Raw genomic sequence first — 24616 nt, forward strand, 5'->3', positions numbered from 1 at the left:
AATAGAAAAAGGGGGGAGGGGAAAGGAAAAATGTAGGGGGAAGTAGGAAAAGAAAAACTCGTGGCGAAACCGCCGACGAGGATAAAAGGGGATCGCGAGAGAGGGTTACTCACCAAGGGGTTGAGGCTCTTGCCGCTTGCTGCAACACTTGCCCATCTTGGATCCCGTGCTCGATGCTCCCCTTTCGATCCTGATTCTACGCGCCTTCTATACTGATGCGTGCCCCGAGGAAAGTCTCCATCTCGTGAACTCGGGCTGGTACGGCGGCGGTGGCGGCTTCCGTTTCGATTTTTATCATCACTTTCTTCTCTCCATCGCGTGTTTATTGAATATCGCGCACCTGCAAGGTGAACCAGAAATATCGGCCATGATTACTCCTCGCCGTTATAATGCGCCGCGATTTTTTTTTCTTTTTTTTTTTTTTAAGGGTGCAAAATGCTTTGTCATAACTCGTTATTGGAGGGCCCATTAAGGAACGAGGTTGCATCAACGCAAATGTTTTGTTTGCGATTCTTTCTCCCCCCATCCCTCTTTTTCAATCTACATTATTGAATTCGATTTATTGTTTTTTTTTTTAACAATAGCGGGTATGAAAGGAACACGTTAGTAGCTATGCATTTTCCAAAGATGCATTGTACTTTCTTTAAGAATTTTTCCTCTCGGTTTGCACGCAGATTTGAAATAATAGATGTAACATTGCAATACGATAAGTTGTTTGCTTCTTCTAATAAGAAGTTAATATAACGGTATATATTTCCATTATAACGTAGATAAGGAAAACTGACTGAAATAAAGTCGTTAACATGTAACGATTCAGGATTTAATTAATGTACAATATATTGTAAAGAATTTACGAGAAAATCTGAATTAATAAGACGTGTTAGAAATAAAGGAAAAGAATATCCATAAAATCTTTAAATGTTACCAAAATGCGTAAATAATCAACACAAAAAGAAAAAAAAATATAAATTAACGAAACGAATGCAAACGATCAAGATTAAAATAGTCATATTTTACGATCCTCCTGTCCAATTGTCACCAGGAACAATTCAATTTCCTGACAGACCTAATATTTCCAAAGACTTTATGAAATTGCTTTCGTCGCACCCTATATCCACCGGTGGATCATCGATCACGTTGTATTTAAAGAAGACTTGGAAGACGTCCCCGTTTTCTTGCCTCCCTTTTTTCTATGTCGTGCATCTTGTTTTCAAAGAGTGGGGGAGGCGGGCGACTCGCGTGTTTCCTTTTCCGCGCGACACAAATCAGGCACGCAGACCGTGTTTCCGAGTAACACGTTAAATTAGAACGAGCGTAACGAGGGGGGCGCAGAGAATGCTAACTAGTCGATTGTTCTCATTCATAGAAATGGTGAACGCCACCGGAGAGAAAAAAAAGAAAAAATGTTCCCTTTCGTCCGTTTGGCTGACGGCTTTAATACATTAATTAAAACGCTGACGTCCAGTGATAAATGTTAATTCCCCTGCTAGATATTTATGAGTCATTAACCGAGCCATTTTGTGCGTTTAAAATGCAGTCTGCTGCGTTTCGTTGTGGATTGTGGAATTCGTGGTTCCAGCGATGGCAGAGATTTTTTATTGTGAATTTGTTAATGAAAAGATCAATGCCGCGTTAAAATTTTTAGGAAACTAAAATTACAATTGTAAACGCGAAATTACTTGTAAAACTATTTGATTTAGTTTGATTTCTATTCTCATTTCATCAATGTTTTAATAATAAGATCACAAAATTATTTTCAAGAATTAATTGTTGATATTTGCGAAATAAACTAATTAACTTTCGAAATATATACTTATATAATATATTTATATACCAAAATTGTAATATAATTTAAAAAAGAATGATTTCTTGTGATCAATAATCAAGTTTAAAAAATGATATTAAAAAAAATATATTAACAAAGATAAAAAATCAGTTATACTTAATACACAAAATTAACAACTCAATTGATCTATTAATACAAAGTTCTAAGAATAAAAAAGTTCACGAACTACGTAAATCTTTTAATATTAATCCTTATCGTTTATCATCTGTCCATTCTGTTCCATTTTTCATGACCTATTTTTTACACAACGAACTTTTTTCCAATCGTATCACAATTCCAGAATCAGCCTGTATAAACTCGCACATAACAATAAAAAATAAAAATAAAAAAAAACTGGAAGAATGAAAGGTTTTTCCACGCTCTGTTCCCAAACCTCAATATTCCCCTAGAAACTTCCCCGAAAACAAAAGAGCACAACACGAAGTCACGCAGAAACTTTTCCCCCACTATTCGAATCTTTTCTTCGATGAGATTGTTTCAGCATTGCATACACGATGCGCGTGTAAAACGCAACAAGAAACAACTAAACTTGGAAATAAATTCCTGGATGGCAGGATATGACGATGCCTCCTTATCATCTGTTAAACATCATCTGTTAAACATCATTACATCATGCGTAATTACAAAGTTGTAAATTCCAAGTTTCAAACGGGAGCTTATTACACGTAAGTGAAGTGAGAATTTTGAGCGAATCAACTTTCCAACTTCTCTTCCTAAGGTAGGTTGTCGAGAGATTCTTCGCCTAATTCTAGCTAGGAGTTAAATTGCACGTGATAAAAATTTCGCTCATTGAGAGGCTATGTACGCGTGCGAAATATTAATCGTGGAATCTGTGTCAGGCATTTTTAAATTGAAATTTAACCTGATGTGATTTTTAAACACTTCGGTGTTTATTGAGGACAAGAAATTATTTATTTATTTGTTTATTTTGCCATTTTAAATTTCAATTTTCTCAAATTACTTATAATAATATTTTAATTTAAAAGAAACTAAATTGTACGATTAATTTTATAAAACGTTTGATCTAAATGTGACTAATTATTAATTTTTATTCTGTTTGATACGATTAGTTTGATATATTTTTCATAGTTTTTAATTGATCGATTATATTTGATCGATTTTTTTTTCAATTTAACAATAACAACGAAGCTAGACTTTGGAACGAAAATATAATTTAATTTTTACAGTCTAATAAGGACGAAGAAAAAAGAACTACCGCTTCGTAACCCACTTTCGAAAATCTTGGCTAACATAAGATTGATTTATAAGTAACAGGCAACTTTAATATCCTCTTTTGGATAAGTATAATAAACCAGTTTATTATCGTAGCATTATCGAGTAAAATATTTCCCTACCAAAAAATATATTTTATAATAAGAAATCATAAACGAATTAAAGGAAAACTATTATCGTGTCGAAATTTTAAGAAATCGTGTTATTAAATGGAAAAATATAACTATGCCTAAAGATATTCTATTCCTTTTGATTTCTTTTATTAATGCATCCTGGAAATTCTTAAAAGAGAAAACTAATAATGTAATAACTGGAACGAGTTCAAAGACGTAGAATTTCCTCTCGAAACTCTTTATAATTTGATCAGAGACTACATCATTCCAAGAGTTTTAAATATCTACAATTTTTATAACGCTATTTCTTTCAATAACAAAAATATTTTCATATTTTATATATATATATATAAAAGATATATTATTACTGATATTTATAATTCTTAATAATTTTTTCAAACGTGAGATAGAAAAATATGACGTATACAAAATAAATCGTGCTATTGCATAATTTTCTGAGGATGCAACACAAGGATATAGGGAATACAAAACGAGCCGTACATCAAATATTTAATTAGAGTCATACTATTGCGAAAAGCTGATTATCCTCATTGAATTGAGTTTCATTACTTGAATAGAAAATAGTTTGGATATAAATTTATAAAAGGTATATCCTATTAATAGCTTATAATTACGTTAACATAATTTCTTTAACAAATAACGAAAAAGAACTTTGTTACAGATAACGACGATACCTTCGTAAAAATCCTTTGACTTGAATTAATTTCAAATAAAGATGGCAACATCTTCGTTTGCCTCGCTACGCAGAAATACGAGAATTTCATTATGAGAAAGTGGAAAATGACAAAAGGCCCTTTACCAATTCGCACAACGACTTCCGGAATTCGAGAGCGGCGGCTTCCTTTCCCGGCTTCGATCGGCGTCGAACTAAATATTTACGATCTCGTTTTCCACCGCGGCAAAGCTGGAGTTGACAGCGTTTTCGAGATTCGACGTGTGTGTTTAATATCCCGTCTGGAACGAAGAAGTTCCTTGTGTGTAGACAGCACACGTATCCCGATTTCCAGCGCACGTGTCGGCCCTCGAAACGGAAATGCAGGTCGTTCGCGATGGCACGTCGCTTTCGATGTGCCGATAAACAAATTACGCGGCCGCGGCAGAAGCGGAGACGAATGAAATCATCGCTTTAAAAGGAACGTTGGAGGATAATAACACGTAACACGTCGAAACGAAATTTCGTTTCAACCGGTTTGGGCCAGCTGTGAACGAGAGGAGCGTGAAGAGGGCCACTTGAACGAGTGTGAAACGAGTGTGCACAGTGGGAAAGATTTCTTGTGAATTTGGATTTTTAACTCGATGCTCGAGCTCTGGTTTGATCAAGGGGGATATTGTACGTTTGTTCTGTTTATAACGCGAAAGACACTTTACTTAGTTTGTAAGAATTAAAGTAAAAAATGGGTAATCTTAAAAGTTCGATGTGCGTTATGCAAATATTGGAACAATTGTATCTGTTTAATGGAAAAAATCCAATAAAGAGATTTTTTATTTTTATTGTAGCAAGAATATTGTTCCTATTGTTCCTATTAATAATTCAATTCCGTGATTGAAAAATAGATTATATTAAGAAGATTTTAAATTAATGTTGAGAAAAGTCGGAGAAAATTTAGAAAATATTAAGAAGCAAAGAGTCATTTGTCGTAATTTGAAGCGAGAATGGGACAGATTGAGATCAAAATTGACGTCAATGAATTTAAGACGGAATATTCGCAACCAGGGACACTTAATATTGGCTAGGCACTTAATCTTGGTGTACGCTAGACCGCGCAATTTCTCGCGCTGTAATTCAGGATGTGGTCCTCTTCGATATTTCTCGATAATTCATAGGACCGTGGTAATTGCTTTCCATCCTAAATTTAGTTGGAGGAAAGTTACGGTATTTGTGCCTGCCATTTATTATTAACTCTGATCATGATCCGTGTAAGGTATACTCAGATTGTGCTTTACGTAGTTATTACTAATTTAATAATTAATTTAACGATAAATATAATTTAATCAGTGTATCAATGTTGAAAAATTGAAAAGTTACGTATAATAAACTATATATTATATACGCAATAATTTTAAAATTTATATCATATGAATTAAATTAAAAGTGGATTATTTACAGTAAATTATAATTTCCAATCAAAAATTTATTCATTATAAAAAGAATTAATATTTCCTTCTCACAAGCAAATGAAATTCTATTGGATCGAATAAATTGAATTAAAAATATATCAATTTCTGTATTTATTTCATCCTAATTAAGAATCCTAATTTAAAATTATAAACAAAGGTTTTTCGCAAAGAAAAACCTTTTATTAGTCTTTAATACGGAATAAAAAAATAAAGTTATCATTTCTCAATTAAGAACACTAAACACCGAACATTATCTGTTTATTTAAAAAGAGAAGAATCCCAAAAATAAAGCTCCAAAAAGTGTATTCGTAACAACTACCGATTCTCCGCTAAAAAAAGCATCACGTTTCAAAGCTCTCTTTTCACGATACAGGAGTCCAGAATCTCCACAACAAACCCCATACCTCTATTCGCCAACCTCGATGAACCATCTAAAAAACCCGATCGACGACGACGACGAGACGAGAGAAAACCTTCGTATAAACCACGCGTTTTTCCTCGTTCGTGACCACTTGAGCAGACAATGGCCATCCTGCGTGTAAAGATCTCTGTTCTAACCGGGTACCGGATTGGAAAAGAAAAACTTTATGCGCCATGCATTTCCGCAAATCGAAAGACGCCACAAAACATGGCGCATACCCATCCCGAACGACGAAAGTTTTTAATTAAACGGGGTAGAGATGGTGTCTCGGAGGTGTATTCGAAGGGAATAACATCGGTGGACAGGGAAAGCGCGAGGCGGTCGATTTGGCCTGACCCACCCCATGTCGCGAACCCCATGGAAACACCGTGAGTTACGTTGAGGACTATCGCAGAGACGCGTATATTATCGTTCAAAAGTATACGAATGCTTGTTTACAACAAAACGTATCTCTATAATTATTAAATTCGTGACATCATAAGATTAATTTTTAAAATATATTTAACGATAAAAGATAGATAAAATTTCCAATTGTTATTCAAACGATCTTTCTTATAAGTAATATATTATGTTTTACCAGATTTTGAATGTATCCAAGTTCTAAAAAGATAACAAAAATACTTTGATTGATTCAATCATCGTTAGCCAAGGATCGATTAAAAGTTACGACAAATCGAGTATAAGTCTCGCATACTTATGAACGATAATGTATATATATCCTCCTTTCTGTCTCTGCCCTCTATCCGTATATCCATCCCTTTCCAGGTCTGGGCGCACACGCACGCTACCAAAAACACACGCAGGGGTAGAGACGGTCGATATCCCACGGTGGTGGCCCGTGTATACTCGGTATCTGATGGGGCTTTTATGTGACGAACAATGGCGCCGTTTTGTGGCGGGGTGGGCAAAGACGAATTAAAATTTTCGTCCTGACGCACTTTAAGATCGTGAGGCTCGCAATGCGCGCGGATTAAGCGAGAGGGTGGATGAAAGGAAAGGAAAGGATAGAGAAAAAGTAAGTTGCGTGTGGGAGAGAGTTTTTCCTAACCAGTTGATGGAAATTCGAACAATGGGCGAGTATTAAAACTCGACGAGGTTGATTACCTTTTACGAGGTAATCAAATGCTGTATGGGTTACCATGTCATTGGGAATAATGTTACTTATGTTTTGTAGGTGCGCTGAGGTGATTGATCGTTGAGGATGAGGGATAGAGAAGAGGATAGAGGGATAAGAATTATGAGGGATTTTCTCAACCCTTGTAATCTATAGAATTTTTATTAAATTTTGCATAAAAAGTCCAAGACCAATAATGGAAGAAACGAAGAAAGAGAGAGCTCTTTGAAATTGAGAAAACCAAGTAATTTTTGTACATATTGTAAATTTGAATTAATGAAAGAATTAGAAGGATGATCATTATTTAAATATTATGAAAATAAAGAATCTAATTTGGTGCTGTAATTTCCACATAAAAAAATAAATAAATGTTAATTAATTATATTATTATGTATAAAAGTAGAAAAGATTCATGTATAAATTAAATACAATAAATACAATTTAACAAAACGCAAAGACTTTTTTTTTCCTTTTAACATCCTTAATATCCTTTCTCTCTCACAAAAAAATTTCATATTTAAACTAAAAATTTTCATTATATTCGATCGTTGGTCGTTTTTTCTGGTTTTGGATACGTGCTGTGTTTATTGGTATTTAATTTTGGTTAATCATTCCAATGTTTAGAATTATGTGAATATTGGATTCTACGGTACATGTATTCGCGGAAACGCTTGAATTACATCTGTTTAAATTAATATCCGTCGTTAATTAGCAATGGTTGTTACGGTTGCGAAAATTGAATATGCATGACGAGCTATCGTTCTGGAAAAGTGTGCATAATAATGTTTGCAAGAGATAAAAGTTGAAAACTAAGAATATTATTTTATCGATAAATTATTTTGTGCAAATGCATTCGTGCATACATAGAAGCAATATGTAAATGAATGAATGAATGAATGAAATAAAAGAAGTGGAGAAAAATATTGTTAACTTTCAATGATATTATTTATATGTGAAAGAGCAATAATTTCTATTCGATAAATTGGTCAAATATATTTTCGTAAATTTACACGATTATTTAATAGAAAAACGAATCGTTGATATTTGAAGTATGAATATAAAAAGAATTTGAATGAAATGCAAGTAAAACTAACCATATTATAATAAAATGAATATTTATATTAATTGTTATTTATTATATATATAAACAAAATAAACGAGATGCGATATGCTAGAAAATCGAAATTCATAAAAATATATGATACAAAAATCGATATTTTAAATATGCTGAAAAAGTTATTAAATGTAGAGGAAAAATTTCGATAAAAATTTGAAGGATTTGAAAACCTTTGAACATCTATGGAAATATAAAATATTTAAAAAGCCAGCAGAAAAGAGATATATATTTTTATAAAAAGAATAATGATTTAAATGAATTTTATGGAATTAGAGACAATGGAATTCAGAATAATGAGATTCTAATTAAAAAGAAGTTACATCAACGAGATATTATTTAAATGATAATGTATTATTAAAAGAAAAAAGAAATTTTTTCAATGTCTTTATCTGTGAATACAATTGTCATCTACATATTAATATTGATTAGATACATCCTGCAAGTGTTTCTTTTTATTTAACACATAATATCTACTATTTTAATTCTATCTGCTATATTAATTCTTAAGTACCATGGAGTTTTTGAGTACACCAGATATTATATGCAATCATTATCATAATTTTCATTTTAAGCAACACATGAGACTAATTGTCAATTAGGTTCAATGTCATTATTATATAACGAGGTATAATATTATCATAATAAATTATTAATATTAATGTATTCTAATTTTGCAATTATAATTTATAATACAACATATTATAAATTATATTATTTTATGTAGCAATATAAAATCTTACCATTTTATTAAAAACTTTGTTAAAGACACGGAACCATATTAAAATAATAAAATAACTCCAAAAGAAAATAAAAACGAGGAAATAATTACTATTTATGAACATTTTTTCTTATCTTCAACCATCGTACGAAATCTCACGCAATTTATCCTATATATAGAAAAAAGAAAGATAAATCAAAGCTCAAACAATTTTCCACTGATCTAAGAAAAAAAAAAAAAATATTCCTCCTCCTCCTCCATCATCAACCAACCATTTTCAAGACTAAGAATTCCTTACCTACAAACAAAAACATTCTTCCTTACCAATTATCAATCACAGAAACATAAAGCCAAATAAAATTAATTAAACTCGCTCCATCATATGATATAACATTTAACTAACAAAAGGATTAATAAAAATCAACTCGTTAAAAACTTTTTTCCATTAACAATCCACGCGATCGTGCACGCGACTATGATTATCGTCGGGCCACGATTATTTTTATTTATCAAAGGCCACCAAGGTTCCATAACTGGGTTTCCGTTAAGCGTGGTCGACATTCTAATGGACATATACGAGCGCATTATTTGCCCAGCACGATTCATCATCCCGTAATCGTGTTTCGTGCGCGGGGCGCGGGGAATTCATTTGTGTATCGGGCAGAGGGAAATTCACTGTGAACACGATGCACTACGTCTATACGTAGTACGCCCCTGCAACGCAATAACGTCCGATCGGCCACCCCCGTGACGCTCCTAGCGGATGGATAGAGAAGGAGGGGAAGGGGAGAGGAGGTTGGAAGGGCGTAGTCGCCGAAATCACGAGCCTTATATATCCGGGAAGACGATATTCGAGGAGGGATGAAAACGACACAAACCTGAAGGGGTGGCTCGCGACGAGACGCGGAGGAAACGTTCGGGGGTTGTGATAAAACTGGCTGGATTATCTCTGGATGTGGATAGAAGGGTGTGTGGATGCTGTTTTGTATTGAAAATCGTTGATAGATGGTCGTTTCTTTAACCGTGGGACAAACGAGGGAGTTTGTTTCAGGGAGATGTTGAAGGAGGGGAGTGATGGCGAATTTGGGATGATTGGAATGTGTATTGGGATAGTGGATAATATGTTTAAATATGGAAATTTGATTTTTTTTTTTGGATTAAATTCTTATAGTTGACAAGAATTAAAAAAAAGATTAATATTATCAAATGAATAAAAATTCTTAGACACTAATCCCTTCCTTTTTCAATGACACCCTGCATAAATAGTTTAACGCTTATAAAACTAACAATTATGCTTTAACAATATGTGGTAATGACAAAGTTTTAATTTTATTACCGATAATTAAATTACACGATAAATGGACAGTTTAAAAGAATATCTATTCGTCCAAAACGATTTTCGTTTAAGTGTACTTCTTCACGATGTTACAAGAAAAATGTAAAGCATTAATTGGTTCATAGAATATTATAAACTAGAAAAAGAGTAAGCTTTCAATATGTAACGTAAATATTGATCTTTGAAAGGATGAAGTACTAATAATACATCGTGAAAAATCGTTGACAAGAACTCTTATATATCTCCGCTTGATAATTTCGCGAAACAGTTTCGTTTCAAGCGTGGAAAATAAATTCAGGTTAATATCTCACTCGTGAATTAAATGGAGACAATCGTAGCCTACATCTGGGTTAACAGTGTCTAAAGTAATATCAAAATGTAGTCCATCGATTTCTTTCTCATTTATATTCTTTGAATTAAACGAAAGATACTTTGAAACAGAAACAGAAACAGATGTATGAAGTATATGTACGAAAAACGTTTAATCGGAAGATTCCTTTTTCTTCCTTTTTATTATTATTATTATTATTTTATTTTATTTCAAAGTGAATAGCATGAAATTTTAACGTTATAATTTCACCTAAAATTTTAAACGAGTCGTCAAACTTGAATCTTAAAGAATATACAGAAAACTTTAATAATTTCCGTAAAATGTTCGTAAGAATACTTCTCCAAGTAACTTTCTGAATATCCAATTTCTTACAAAACTTTTATCTTATTTAATTTTCTTATTTTTATTCATTTTAAATTGTGTGTGATTCTTTTAAGTTGAAAAATGAAAAAAGAGAAAAAAATGAAATAACTTTTAATATTTCTTCTTTCTTCTTAATGCAGATTCTAAGACATTTATTTACTTTATAATAACGTTAATAAATCAACGATTCCACTCAACGATATATTCGCTCAATTAAAATTCGTAATCTATATCACGAATCTGTATACCGAATTTTTATTAAATAAATATTCCAATATTTTAAAATTCTTCAACTATATTTTAAATCTCTCATTATAAAATGTTTAATCAAACTCTTACTACGAAACATTGAACTCGTATTAAATTAACAGAGATATTAAAAGAAAAAAAAATAATTTCACGAGTTATATGATTCAACGATACCAAACGAGAGTTAAAAGACGTCGATACTCGATATTGAAAGCAATCTGAATTTATAAGCTCTGTCCTTCTCGGATATCGAACCGAATGCAGGCTCTGCACACGCATAACTGTTTCCCTCGCGAAAGTGACTCATCCCACGAACTAGGGAACCACATGGATTTCCATGCACTATCGATCGAGTCTAGAACAGTAAAAGAGACAGATATTATGCGAAGACACATGATCCACACGACCGTTTCGTTAACCAAGACGAAAACGTTTCGAGGACAAAGGCGAGGGGGAGGCGAAGGCGTTGCAAATTACGTTTTCTACGTCCCCTCCCGAGTTGGCCGAGTCGAGGGGTGGCAGCCATTTCTGTCTTGCAACCCCTAATTTTCGGCCAAGCATCTCCGGGTTCGAAGCAACCCTAACATTCGCCATTTTTTCTGTTCCATCTCCAGGCGAAGATATGAAAATTTTTTTCCTTTCCCAGGATATATTGATTGAAAAGATGAAATCTTAGAAATTGAGTTTTGTTAATATTGTTGAATAACACGAATTGAAATTAAAATACTGTAAATATCAATGATAATGATAATAATTATTATTATATTACAGTAATAATTATATTTCAATGAATTGCAAATTGGAAATTCAGTATAAATATATGTATATATAGTATGTTGGATAAATCTTCTTATGCAATATATGCAATTGAATATATATTATACATGACATGTAAAATTAATTTAGTTATTGATATCGTTGAACACATTGTTAATAAATAATTACAGTTATCCATATTCACTAATATTCACATTAATATGTCAATACTGTTTTATTTTAGATAACATAAAATGATCAAAAAGATGACAAATTCAATGAAAAGCATTAAACACTCTGATTTAAAAAAGTGAGTTTCAGTATTGTATATAATTTATTTCGTAACAAATTTCGGTATTATGATTGAAAAAAGAAGACTCAAAATGTAAAATATTTTAAATATTTTTTAACTATAAAAAAAAAAAAGAAAAAATTCGCGATTCAATAATATCCATTGAAACCATATTCCGTACAGCACATTCTATTTTATTTGATTCTTTTTTAATTCAATCTAAATTTTCTACAACACTTACTTCTTTTTTTTATATATGATATTAATACAACATAATAATTATTTTACTTCCTATTACCTTAATCGACATTTATAAAAATCTAAATGAAAAAAAATATCCGTGTACAAAAAAATCCAAAATAAACTCACATGATTCAACTTTTCTGATCAATCTCAAAAATAATCCTCCAAAATCTAGCAATTAAAAGAGATGGAAAAATACAGCGATAAACAAATATAAAAATATTCTCTTCCCGATATAACAATTTCTAACTATCTCGCTTCTCGCCCAAGCAGATCTCAGAATAGAAACGAAACGGTCGTTCGCTTGGACCGTTACAATATCTGGAGGACATTTACGGAATTAGACGAGAATCCAATGTCTGCGGGATCGTTTCCAGCGGCCAGACTCAAAGATAGCGCAATACGCAACTTCGATGGAAATGCAAATGCGTCATAGCTGAAACGCTGACCGAGAAATTGCCACTCCTCCGCGCCGATTTTCCACCATCCCTTCGGGCTACGCGAACGACCCTTCTTCCTTCCACTTCTCCGGGGAGTTTCTGGCTCCGGATGAAAAACGCGAGCCAACTTTTATGCAGAGACAGGAAAGGAGACCACGAAAATTTCCGCGAACCGAGAGACTTCTTAGTCACTGGCAAACCGAGAGTGATTAATTATCCGCGACAGGAAGTCCGCGATCGTTGTGAACCCGTGTATCTTTCCTTCAGTCCCAGCCTGTCTAATGAATCGTCTTCCACCATCTGCCATCTTAATGCCGTGACTGTCGGGCGAAAATTGTATTGTAACTAGATTTTCTGGTTTCGTTCGTAATCCTATTGTAAATATGTATATTTACAATTGTACAAGGGGATGAGAAAAAATATGGGAGATAAATAAATAAAGGAAATGGTAATTTGTTAAGGTTTCGTATTATCGGGGAAAAGTATCGTTTAATATTTTATTTTTGGTTGTAATCGTATCGTAAATATATGATTACGGGTATAGGGATCCCTAGAAAGGAGTCTAGGGAAAATAAAGAAAAAGGAAAAGGGTCCGTTGGGCAGTGTTTCATGATAATATTGACCAAAAATATTTTGTTTGTAATTGTAGTGTGATTGGGGATATTTGGAAAAGAATCTCCCCTATCTAAGGAAAATAAAGAGAAAGAAAAAAGGTCTGAAGTGGAATATTAATTCAATTGAGAATAATGGAACATCTCACGAAAAGTTGAAGATACGAAAAGGATTTTGTACAAAAGTGATAATGCAAGAATACTTGTAATAGTTGGGAAAATTTAAAGAGAGAGATTTATATCTCAAAGATTAACTCGACTTTGTTCCAGAAAGATCTCCACAAATGATTAATAAAACATTGGAGCGCCAAATCAATTCAGGGAAACAAAAATGAAACTAATTTCATAAAAACTAGAATAGAAGCACTTGAATTCATATATAATAGATCATGTACAATCATCGAAGTTACATTATAGAATAATGATAGTACAATAAAGTTTTATCTCCAAATTATTCAACAATTCCATATCAAACCCATCATTTATCTACAATTTTTCTCCACTTTTCAACCATAAATATTTCACATCATCTAATATTTAAAAAGCAAAAAAAAAAAAAAGAAAAACAAATCAGAATATCAGAATAACAGAAAATTGTTTCCCCGTTCAAAAAAATTCATTTAAAAAAACTGCAATCACTACTAAATCTTTTTAATAGAAAATCCAATCAACTCCAATGCAATTTTATTATTTTAAAGCTTATCAATCTCCGAGTTAATAACAAAATTAATGAAAAATCCAATCTACAATTTGTACTTAGCAAAGTGACTCCAAAATTTATTACTTTTGCCCAAAATTTATAACGTTCCTTTTGAACAGACCCTCCTCGAATAGCCAGTTCAACACGTGAATCCCGTGGATGACGTCAGCCGATCATCTCGACAGGGTCAAAGATCTCAGCCCGACTGATGACTGGTCCTCTGAAACCATTCCTCGCCATTTTCACACTTCTTCGGCGGATTTATCTTCGTGTTCCTCTGGTTTCGCGCGAGCGGAAACACGAGAAGAAATTATTTCACGCCTCGTTCCGTAACGACTACTTGAGTCGCTCGAGCGAATCCTCACGCTGCCTCTTCTCTGTCCCCGTTCTGGGTCGAGGGAGGCGGACAAGAAGTCCCCTGGCTGGCTCTATGGCTTCGATTATTAGGTTGTAACGTAGAAAACGCCTCTTTCTTTGGACGCTTTCGATGGTTTATCGCAGTCTCGAAATTTTAAAAGATCAGGATAATTTAAATTTCGAGCGAACTTTTCCCGATTCTCGAACGAAGATTTCTTGATTTTTCAGGCCGTTTGATGTTTTCGCACGCGGCCACTGGAAAATTAGTTCTACTCCAAATAAGTAAGTAGTTTAATTGCTTTTGGATACACGACTATTACATTACGACTTTCACCAAATTAACTAGAGGATCAATCTTCTCGTTTGGTATCTTTTATTAATAGTTGCGAAATTGGGTTATCTCGATTAATTATTTAATTGCCGAGAGGTTAATTGCACGCTAATATTTGCTGACTCGTATTCTTGTCACCAAATTACACAGTCGGTTAACTATCGGTGAAACTTTTCTAAATTAATAAATTATTTCAAATCTATTCATCAGGATCAAATTTTTGTTAAAACAAGATGCTTTAATTTTAGATAATTTCAAAAAATTATCTGATTAAATGATTTTTTATCATCTGCTTTGAAACAAGAATTGCTTCTTTCAATGAAACATTCAATTTAAAATTTCATCAAGAATTCTCATTCCTTTTTAAACAAAATTATGTAAACGTGCTTGTGTGTCGTAAAAGTAGATAAGGTCACGCGTTTCTGATGACCGATAAACTGGAAGAAACGTGGATTTTGGCCAACGACGTGGAACAAACAGACTCGAAGAAGCAAGGAGCAAGAGACTTTGCTCAGCTGGCCTTCCGTCTCGTTCTTGGGTGAATCACCTTCTTCGAAATAGTGGAGTTCACTGTGTCAGAAACGTGTTGAATTTTGTTTCACGTGTGCAACGATTAAAACATTTCCTGCCACTGTCGTATTTCCGAACAATGGCCAATTATTAGCCACTCAGATTATTACATTATTTTCACATTATTGAATATAAGAGACTCGTTCAACAATTTGATAAAAACATTATAAATCATGATAATTTTAATCACGTTTTCAAACGTAGACGGAAAATTAAATTAATTCAAAATCAAAGTTTGATCAATGTTATGTATAACTTTAATAAAGTATATAATTATTTATATATACGTGTAACGTATATAACAATCGTTTATATTAACAATAATTAATTCATTGTCAATTGAAAACGATAATAATGATTAAAGTTTCTACTGAAATGTCAAGCGTAAAACGTTGCTACTCGCAATTAAGAGATCTTACGCCAGATCATCATCTTGAGCATAACACGGTTTAAGAGACGCCGAGTGGACACACGCGGGAAAATTCACTCGGCGATTTCACTGTTTCGCACTTCAGTTGGATGCAATTAATCCCTCGCGAGGAAACGATCTTACTGAATGAATTCTGGTTAATTTTATCGGTAATTTTCGCGTGGAAAAACGAAAGAAAAAAGGAGAGATTTCCCTCGTGTCAATTAGTATTCCATGGAATTCCCTTCCCTTCCATCCTCGGAATTGGTTTTATTTTATAATTAATCCCGCGGGAGGGCAAGGATTCCTCCGTGGAATTTCGAAAATTGCTTCGTTAATTTAATCATTTTCGAGGATTTGGATTAGATTAGGATTTTGTAAAATGTCGTAAAATCTCAATGTTGTAATAATAAAGATAAGAATAGGATTCGCGAGTATAAAAATGAGATAATTGTCAATTTCTTTTATCACGATGATTTCGTTTTAAAATTTAGTACTTCTTTTTAATCATTTAAATAATCTTTCTATAGAGATGATTATTATTATGATTACTATTATCAAATACACGGATGCATTATTAAATAATCGTTATTTTCATCGTATACCTCTGAATATATTTAACAAAAATGGAACGAGAGGTGTACAAGTTTCCCAGAACTCTGGTTTGAGGAGGAAAGCCGAGATGAATTTTAAATAATACAGAGATTAACTACAGAGTATCAAAAGAACGTTCTTGTCCCCGTGAAAGTTCCTCTTCGAAGAATATTTTATTATTTATATTATTTAAATTTATTATATGCCACAGTTTTTTCCCTTTAAAATATATCTATAAAAAGAAATACGAGTATCCAAATTTGTAAATTTACTTATATATAATTACTGTTTTTTTCAAATTATAAATTAAATAATTTTCTCGTTTCCTCGGAAATTAACTTGTAACAACACTCAAAATCCTGCATGCTTTGATAAATCATTTGATACAACGTTTCTTTCTCTTCGATTACTAAGATATAATAAGTTTCTGAGAAATCTGAAACGCAACTAATTCCAACTTTGTAACATTAAAAGTGATAACTTGATTATATAACTTTTTCTAACATGATGATCAAACCTGCTAGATAGAATCTAAAAATTATCGAAAAATTAATCGTAAGTTTATGATATTCGATATTCTTGTTCATATCTCTTTTATCCATTTTGTCAAACTTTGCAACCATGAAACTAACTTCGAGAACTTTCGAGAATTACGTTAAAAGTAATTCTACATTCTTCAAATTAGCAAAGAATTTAATATTCTGAATATTAAAGTTTATCGTTATATACTTTCCTTCAAATAGTTATTAAAAATATTTTTATTTTTAATAATAATTTATGTTCCAAATTATTCGGTACGTTAAGCTATATTCTCGATGAAGCAACAAGAGAAACTTTTTAACAACGTATTATATTTCTTAAAAAAAGTTTCTTCGCGTTTCTGTGCTTATTCATAAATATATATATAATGATAAATGTGAAAGAAAAATAGAACTTTTATATCTAAGATCAGAATATAATTCTTTTCTGTAATTTCTCTTTCTCGAACATCAACAACAGTCTATATCCAAGCAAGTTGCAACATTATAAATAAATTCCTCAGCTTCCAAAAAGTTGTCGAAAAATCTTGAAACAAAATCTACATGAGAGTATCTCTTACTACGTTTTACCACGGTCCAAAATGTTTTCAGAATATTGTGAAAATACGTAACGACAAGAAAAATCTCTTCGCAGTTGGCTCACCAGAGGATGCATAGGTTTTATAAATACAAGGAATACACCGAGATCCCTTATATCGATTATGAAATAGAGGGGCTTCACCCTCTGAGGTTGAAAACACCTCTAGCAGCCATTCGTGAAGAGTTATACTCGTCGAGGAAAAGTCAATAGAAACTCGAGACACTCGCAGTCGACTGCATAAAATCAATAAAATCAGTTTTTCAGTTTCCTTTATGCTCTCGCCAAGCATTCCAGCCGCAACACTTTTATGCGTTTGATATGGAAATTAGCTCGACATTACGTTGATTATGCTAATAGAGAAAGAAAAAGAGAAAGAATGAAAATAACGAAAGATATATATACGTTTTTAGATTTCTATTTTCAGGGTTAAAATACTACTACTGCATTTAACAGTGTAATAACTCGATTGAATGTATAATTTTGCTTTCAAATGTGTGAAATAGAGAGATCCATTTGTGTAAGTTTGATGAGAGGTTTAATTCTGGAATATTAAATGTGCTGGCTAATATTGTTACTGTTGTTTGTAATTGGTGTATTGATATTGCGATGAGATATGAATTATGCATTGAATTTAGGGTTTGATGCTGAAAGGGAAATCGTAATACTAATTCGAAAGATTCTCGGTTTCAAAGACAAAATAATGAACGTGTCTTTCTCCATTTCATGTTCTATGTTCCATTTCGTTCAATTTAAACGATCGACATCTTTTAAATATTCGATGTTTCAAATTCTCAAATATCATAAAACAGATTTTAACGATTATTGTTAATGCAGAAAGATATGAATCGATAATCTATAATCCATCCTTGTAAATTAATAATTAACATTATTTTGCAACATGACTGACAAATAACTTTCATCTCATCTCGAAACGATGATCCTCGATGCAGGTGCAATTTTTGTTTCCTCCAATTTCTTATTTCAAAAAATTAGTTTACCCCCTTCTTGCAACAAAATCCTCTACTCATCCCCAAAAATATTACTCCTTGGTCGTTCTCCAACGTTAAAAGACATCTCACAGATCCAGGTAAGACCCAATATTAATCCAACGATCACTATCATCGCCGTTCCACCGATTCACAACAAATGTTACGTTCTAATGATACCGACCGCTCGATTAACATTCCTTTCTCGACAAGAGGAAGAGGAATACGATATCTGAGGAACATGAAAGATCCATCGTAAGAGATAACCAGCCCAGGGGATCGATCGATAGTCGATCAGATCGCGAGACAGAACGATCCTCTCGCCCGATTTCTGCGTTTCCAAGCCGAGCGCGTCGACCCCTCGTTTAACCTCGTGACTCGGTGACGAGCAGGTATAACCGGTGGAGAGAAAGAGGATGGCTTCATGACTAAGTCACGGAACATCCGTGAGTCACGAGAACGAGCCAGGTCAGCGTAGACCATCGCCTTCTCCCGACGCCCGAAGAATAGACGTCGTTAGCCGCGACTCGAGCACTCGACCCGCGGCTTTCGAGCATCACTTAACCCTCGCCGTGTCGCGTTACGCGCCCTTGCACTCGTGCAAGCTTTTGCATCGCCGAAACTGGGAGTTGGGAACCCGAATCGAAGAATCTTTTCCATTTTTTCGCCGTTTTGACAGACATTTTAGGCGTTTGGAATTTTTTTTGTTGGAAGAAACGATCACGAAGATGGATGATCTTTGAACGAAGATTTTCATTTTTGGTGCTGGAGATATATCGTTCAATTTTTTTAGTATTGGTTATATTTTGTTTATATTTTAAATAAGGTACTGTATTTAAATTTTGGAGTATATGGGATAAATGATCAGATATTAAGTTATCAATGAATTATTTTTTGCCTCGAATAAAAAAATCTCTTTGGATTGCACTGTTCTCCTTATATTTTATTAAATATCTTGATTTTTCCTATTTGTATAAAATATAATAAATATTTGTTTTAGTAGATATGTAATTTAGAATTTTTGAATGTAAATCTAAAACTAAATGTTAATTAAGATTAGTTATGACTTCAACTCGTTAACAAACCATTATTCCATCACCTAATAACCGAATTAACTAGCCATTATCTTTTAACTGTCTCTGCAATGAGTTTGTATCGTTAAATTAGAAAGTATTTACTCATTACAATTTCTATTAGTTTTCGTTTATTTCAACAGTCATCGCTTTTAAGATCTCACATTAGAGATCTCATTCACACTCAATGAAGAGGATATTGAGATTTGAGATTTCTTTAGAAATGCAGTAAAACCTCTTCTATTCTCGATTGTTTGTGATTCTAAAAAATTAAACACATATTCCACAAGTTCTTCAACTTCCACTAGATCACACGAATGATTCACGACTAGTTAATGAAGTATTATTGTATATTTCAGTATCGCCATTAAAGACTATATTTTAATATCTTTTCTATCTATTCAACACCTTAGAATCTATATTTTTCTTAGTTCTTCCGCCAAAAAATTTTTAAATATAATCTTCAGATTAGGATTTTACTCGTTAATATGTATTAATTTTCCTGACCTTAATGGAACCTCCATGTCTGCATGTTATTTCACTGTCCTGATTCTCCACATCCGCTTACATTTGAGATGAGCATTCTCGATTCTGTTTAACACGATGAACAGTAAAGCTCTTCACGATCATTAAGCTCACCACGTCAGAATTAGTTTTCAACGCATATAGGTCGCTTTGTGATTTTACAATTATCCTTGATTATTATTATCACTTAATCCACGAAAGAAACAATAATTTATGGTGACATAATCTTGTGACGAAAGTGAAAATATCCCAAATCTGGCTGGATTCCAAAAGAATTACGTTATGTTTCGATTCTATTAAAAATACTTTGAAAATACTGTCATCTCTTGAATTTTCCTCTCTTGATTCATTTAAATTCAATTAACCTTAAAATTATCTATTATTCAAAAACGTGTCATCCATCTTTGATAATCATCACATTAAACTTCAACTATCAATAAATCAAGACAAGAAAAACGAAAGAACATTGAATAATAAATTAACCACTCCAATTTATTCAATTAATCAATCTTTAAAGTTCCAAAGCAAAATCTTTGAAGTTAATCTGCAAAACTTTAGATTGAAGATACATCAAATAGAAAAAATAAAAAAACGAATCGAGAAAAAGAACTCAAAAGCACTTCAACTTTTAAATATATATTTTCGAAACACCGTGACACCCTCATTTCCTTTAATCTCGAAAGCGAACCTTGCGTCCTCGAAAAATAAATCGCGACAAGAATCCAGAGAGTTCTTCTCGTCCATCGACACAACAAGTTTTCAATCGAATCGAGGAGGGACTTCTCTTCCGACTTCTTACTTCCCATTCGAACCTTCCCAGTTCCAACTTCCGTTCCAAGGAGTTCTCCAAGGATGATGGAAAAATCACGGCACGGAAAAGTTGAGAAGAAAATGGTGTTCGCCGGGCAAAACGTTATTCCGCACTTTCGAGAGATCAGATTCGACGATTTTCGAGTTCCTCGATGACACGTGAGGGGAACCGTGTGCCATTGAGCAGGCTCGTGATATTTGAATAGTATCGTCTTTCCTCCATCTGATCCACGGTTTCGTAAAATGTTGAAGATGAACCAGTTTTGGATTAGTTTGAGTTTGCAAATTTTAATACTATTATGAAATTATTAAAATTTAAAATCGAACTTCAGTAAGTCAAGAATCTCGATTCTTGAGGAAGAATTAAAATTTTCAGTTATGGAATTATTTATAAAAATTTTCGAATAAAAGAAAAAGTTTAATTATATGTGAAATATTATATATCTGATAAATTATTAATTTACTTAATTCACGTAATTATATTTATTAAAGATTAGTATTATAAATATAAGTGGAATAATATATTATCAAGAATAAAATAAATGAATATCGAAAACGATATTTTCTTTCGTGAAGAAATTTTCTGTAAAAATAATTGCTACTAAGAATAATGTCGACGAAACTTCCCGGCGTCGACTTCCCGGAAAACACTTCGTGACCCTCTTGAGGATCACGACCTACATGTTAGAAATCCAGGACAGAGATGAATAAAGATCCCTTACAAGTCGAAAACAAATAATTCTTGGAGTCTTACTTGAATTTATTAATACATTTTTTTAATTTTTCAACAAAATCATAAAAGATATTCATTCTTTAATTCTATTTTACATATTATTCCATTATTATATTTATTAGTATACTTATAATTAATTTCTCGAACCAAAAATTAACCCTATTAATATCAAAATATCTTTTTATTTAACATAAAACTTAATTTATAATTTTAACGAATCATAAATTTTCCTTTCCATAAACAAGTAAAATTTTAATTCGTCGATTATAATCTCTTTCTCTCGATTATTTTCTATAAAAAATATAAATTGATAAAAATATTTTATAGGTAAAATAGATAAACCGAAAGAATTTTCCAGTAATTAAAACACGAATACTCTTTCCCCAAACCAAATTCCTTTCGAGACACCCAACGTACAATACGTAACTAAATTTCTGAAATCGAAAAATAATTAAAACTCCTGTTAGAAAGCCGGAGACAAGCGGCGAGGAAACTGGCGGGACAAGCACTCGAGACCTCTCTCGTGTCGGGAATATTCCCGTGTCATCTCCTCGAGGGGATCGCGATTAAGTTTAATTCGGCTTTCCACGAGGCCCGACCACCGATTTCGTTCTCAATAAGGCGAATATAACGTGGCGCAACGGTCCACAACGTAACGACTGTGTTCCCACGGGACGGTCTATTAATCCCCAAAGAGCGGAAAGCTGAAAGCAGAACCGCGGAAAGCTCTTGACCTCGTTCCGCGGTTAAATGGCCCGACGGTTTTCTTTTCTTTCTCTTCTTTCTCTTTCTCTTTTTCCTTTTCCTTCTCCTCCTTCTATTTTTTTCGGCCCTCTCCTTTCCACTTCCTCCTCCTCCTCGTCTTCTGTTTGCCAACCGAGTGAAAGGAATTTGCGGGGTTGGAAAAACGAGGGGACGCTTTTCACGGAAATCGATTCCTCCGACTGGTCATCCGTGTACCCCTATCTCGAAGGAATTGACCGAAGGTCACGAGCAATCTCGTAACGAGGCTCGAGAGGGGGTGGGCGCCCCTTTAATCAGCTGGCTCGCAGCTTCGACTTCAATTTTCCGCCGTTCGAACAATGGGTGCAATGTACCGTTGAAGATTCATTTGGTCATTGGGAGTGTAGTAGTACTCCCTCTTCTTTTTACCCCCTCCACTCTTCCCTTTTTCTTTGCTTTTTTTTAAGTGCAGTTGAAATGATTGCTCTCCGACTATTGGGGTGATGGTATAAGTGATATTGATTTTACTTCGTGGGAGGGTAGTTAAGAACCAATGGGTTAAGTTTTTAAGTAATTTTTAATTTGAGATCGTTCTTTTTTAAATTATTTCTTCGGTAATAATGTATTATTTTGATGTCTGTATTTTTAGATTAGGATATAAAATGTATTTACGATATATATATGTATATATATATTTTGATTGAAAATTATTGATTAATATATAAAAAAAAATGAAGGTAAGAACGAAATGTTTAAGTGGCTTTGTTTTATATCGTTTTTAATATGCTTAAAATGTTGTTAATTATTTGTGCAGTATTAATATAATAATGCGAAGTGTTAGTACGTCATGAAATACATTATCAAACTTGCAAGGATGTAAACTTTAACCCTCATCACCCTAAACTTGTCGGTTGGAGTAAAACACTGGTCTGCGTTTGACAGCATTGCTGCTCGTTCCAGAGATAAGGATTAAGAGTCTTCGAAAACACTTGAGACGTCAATTTCTTATTTGATATTCTGAATATTTGAATAATTACTTTTTATTTAATTTTCATTATGAAAATTATCTTAATATAAACTATCTGATATTAAATAAATTAACACCATTAAAATCTAGTGTTAAATAAATCATCTAATAAATATTCTATCAAAAAAAAAAAGATGAATCAATTCAAGTGTAAAATGTTACAAAATAATAATAATTCTAATAATCTAATAAATTTTTTAATTCTAACAAAAAACTTATCAGATTAAATGATGGTTTAATCACTAAAATCACTAAAAATAGATAAAACTTCTTCTATTGAAATTTATTATCCTTTATTCCATCATCGATTGTCGATTTCTGTTCACCATCTATCTATTCTCTTATTCTGTTTTCCTTCCTCTCGTTTCCTTCGATAAGGTTTCGTTGGATTCGAGAATTAAGCACATCCGGTGCACGGAACTCGCCTCCAGCCATTCAACGAGTTATATCCTCAGAGAATTATAACCTATAAGGGCAAAACTCCTCATAGGATATTAGTATCCGAACCAGTTTCGCCTCTTGGTCCTGTTATAGATGTAGTACCGAAAGTGTCAAGGATCCTTCTTTTTCTTTTTCGTAGCATCGAACGAAAGTGTCCAGTGAATTATTGGCTTTCGTTTCAGAAACAGCATTAAACTGGTATTTTATACTACACATACATATATATAGGGTGAACGAAATAACTTTATCGAGCATTAGATTTAAATTTAAAAAATGTTTTCACGATACAGAAAAATTATTTATATTATCGTTTTTAATATTTTTATATTAATAATTAAAATATTTTACTTGATTTTTATTTACAGTTTTGTTAGTAGTAATAGAACTTAATTTTATTCTTCTAAATAATTTTTTAAGAGAATACACAATAAAAAACAATATCATTATATTTTAAAGAATTATAAAAGATGAGATTATTGAAGTTGTTTGAAAAAGTTTGAAAAATAACTCATGAATTTCACAAACTACATTGATGGATTACTCTCCAACAAATGGAACATGATGGAATTCTTAAATAGCCAATTGGTAAACATTAAAAGGACTACGCTACTGAAGAATTCAATCCATGATTAAGCGATCAATCTGTCTCTGCATTTGTTGCATAATTCATATTCAGGAGAATTATTTATTTATTGCTTCTTAAGGTAAATTGCTTGTTTATCTCAATTCTTTAAGCAAGTATTGAAAATCGCTTAGAGCAGAAACAATTGGAATACCGTAAAGGCTCATTGAAAATTCTAATCCATGCTCAAGTGTCCTTGCAAAAACGTCTTTCGACTAGAAACTAACAAAAATTTTATTTTTGAGAAATATCACAGAGACATTGTGCATCTCTA

At 32.7% G+C, this 24616-nt stretch overlaps 1 protein-coding gene across 6 annotated transcripts in view; it reads right to left on the minus strand.

Moving 5' to 3' along the window:
* The window catches only part of LOC108004380 (tyrosine-protein kinase Src64B), a 71749-nt gene that overhangs the window by 7933 nt on the left and 39200 nt on the right, over positions 1 to 24616 (minus strand). For all 6 annotated transcript variants that reach the window (XM_028664021.2, XM_017067250.3, XM_062080763.1 and 3 more), the window contains one exon: positions 114 to 340. In XM_028664021.2, coding sequence (XP_028519822.1) covers positions 114 to 156 — 43 coding nt within the window. In that variant the 5' untranslated portion in view covers positions 157 to 340. The remainder of the gene's footprint in view (positions 1 to 113; positions 341 to 24616) is intronic.

Source organism: Apis cerana, linkage group LG10 (genome assembly GCF_029169275.1).
Source record: "Apis cerana isolate GH-2021 linkage group LG10, AcerK_1.0, whole genome shotgun sequence".
NCBI lineage: Eukaryota > Metazoa > Arthropoda > Insecta > Hymenoptera > Apidae > Apis > Apis cerana.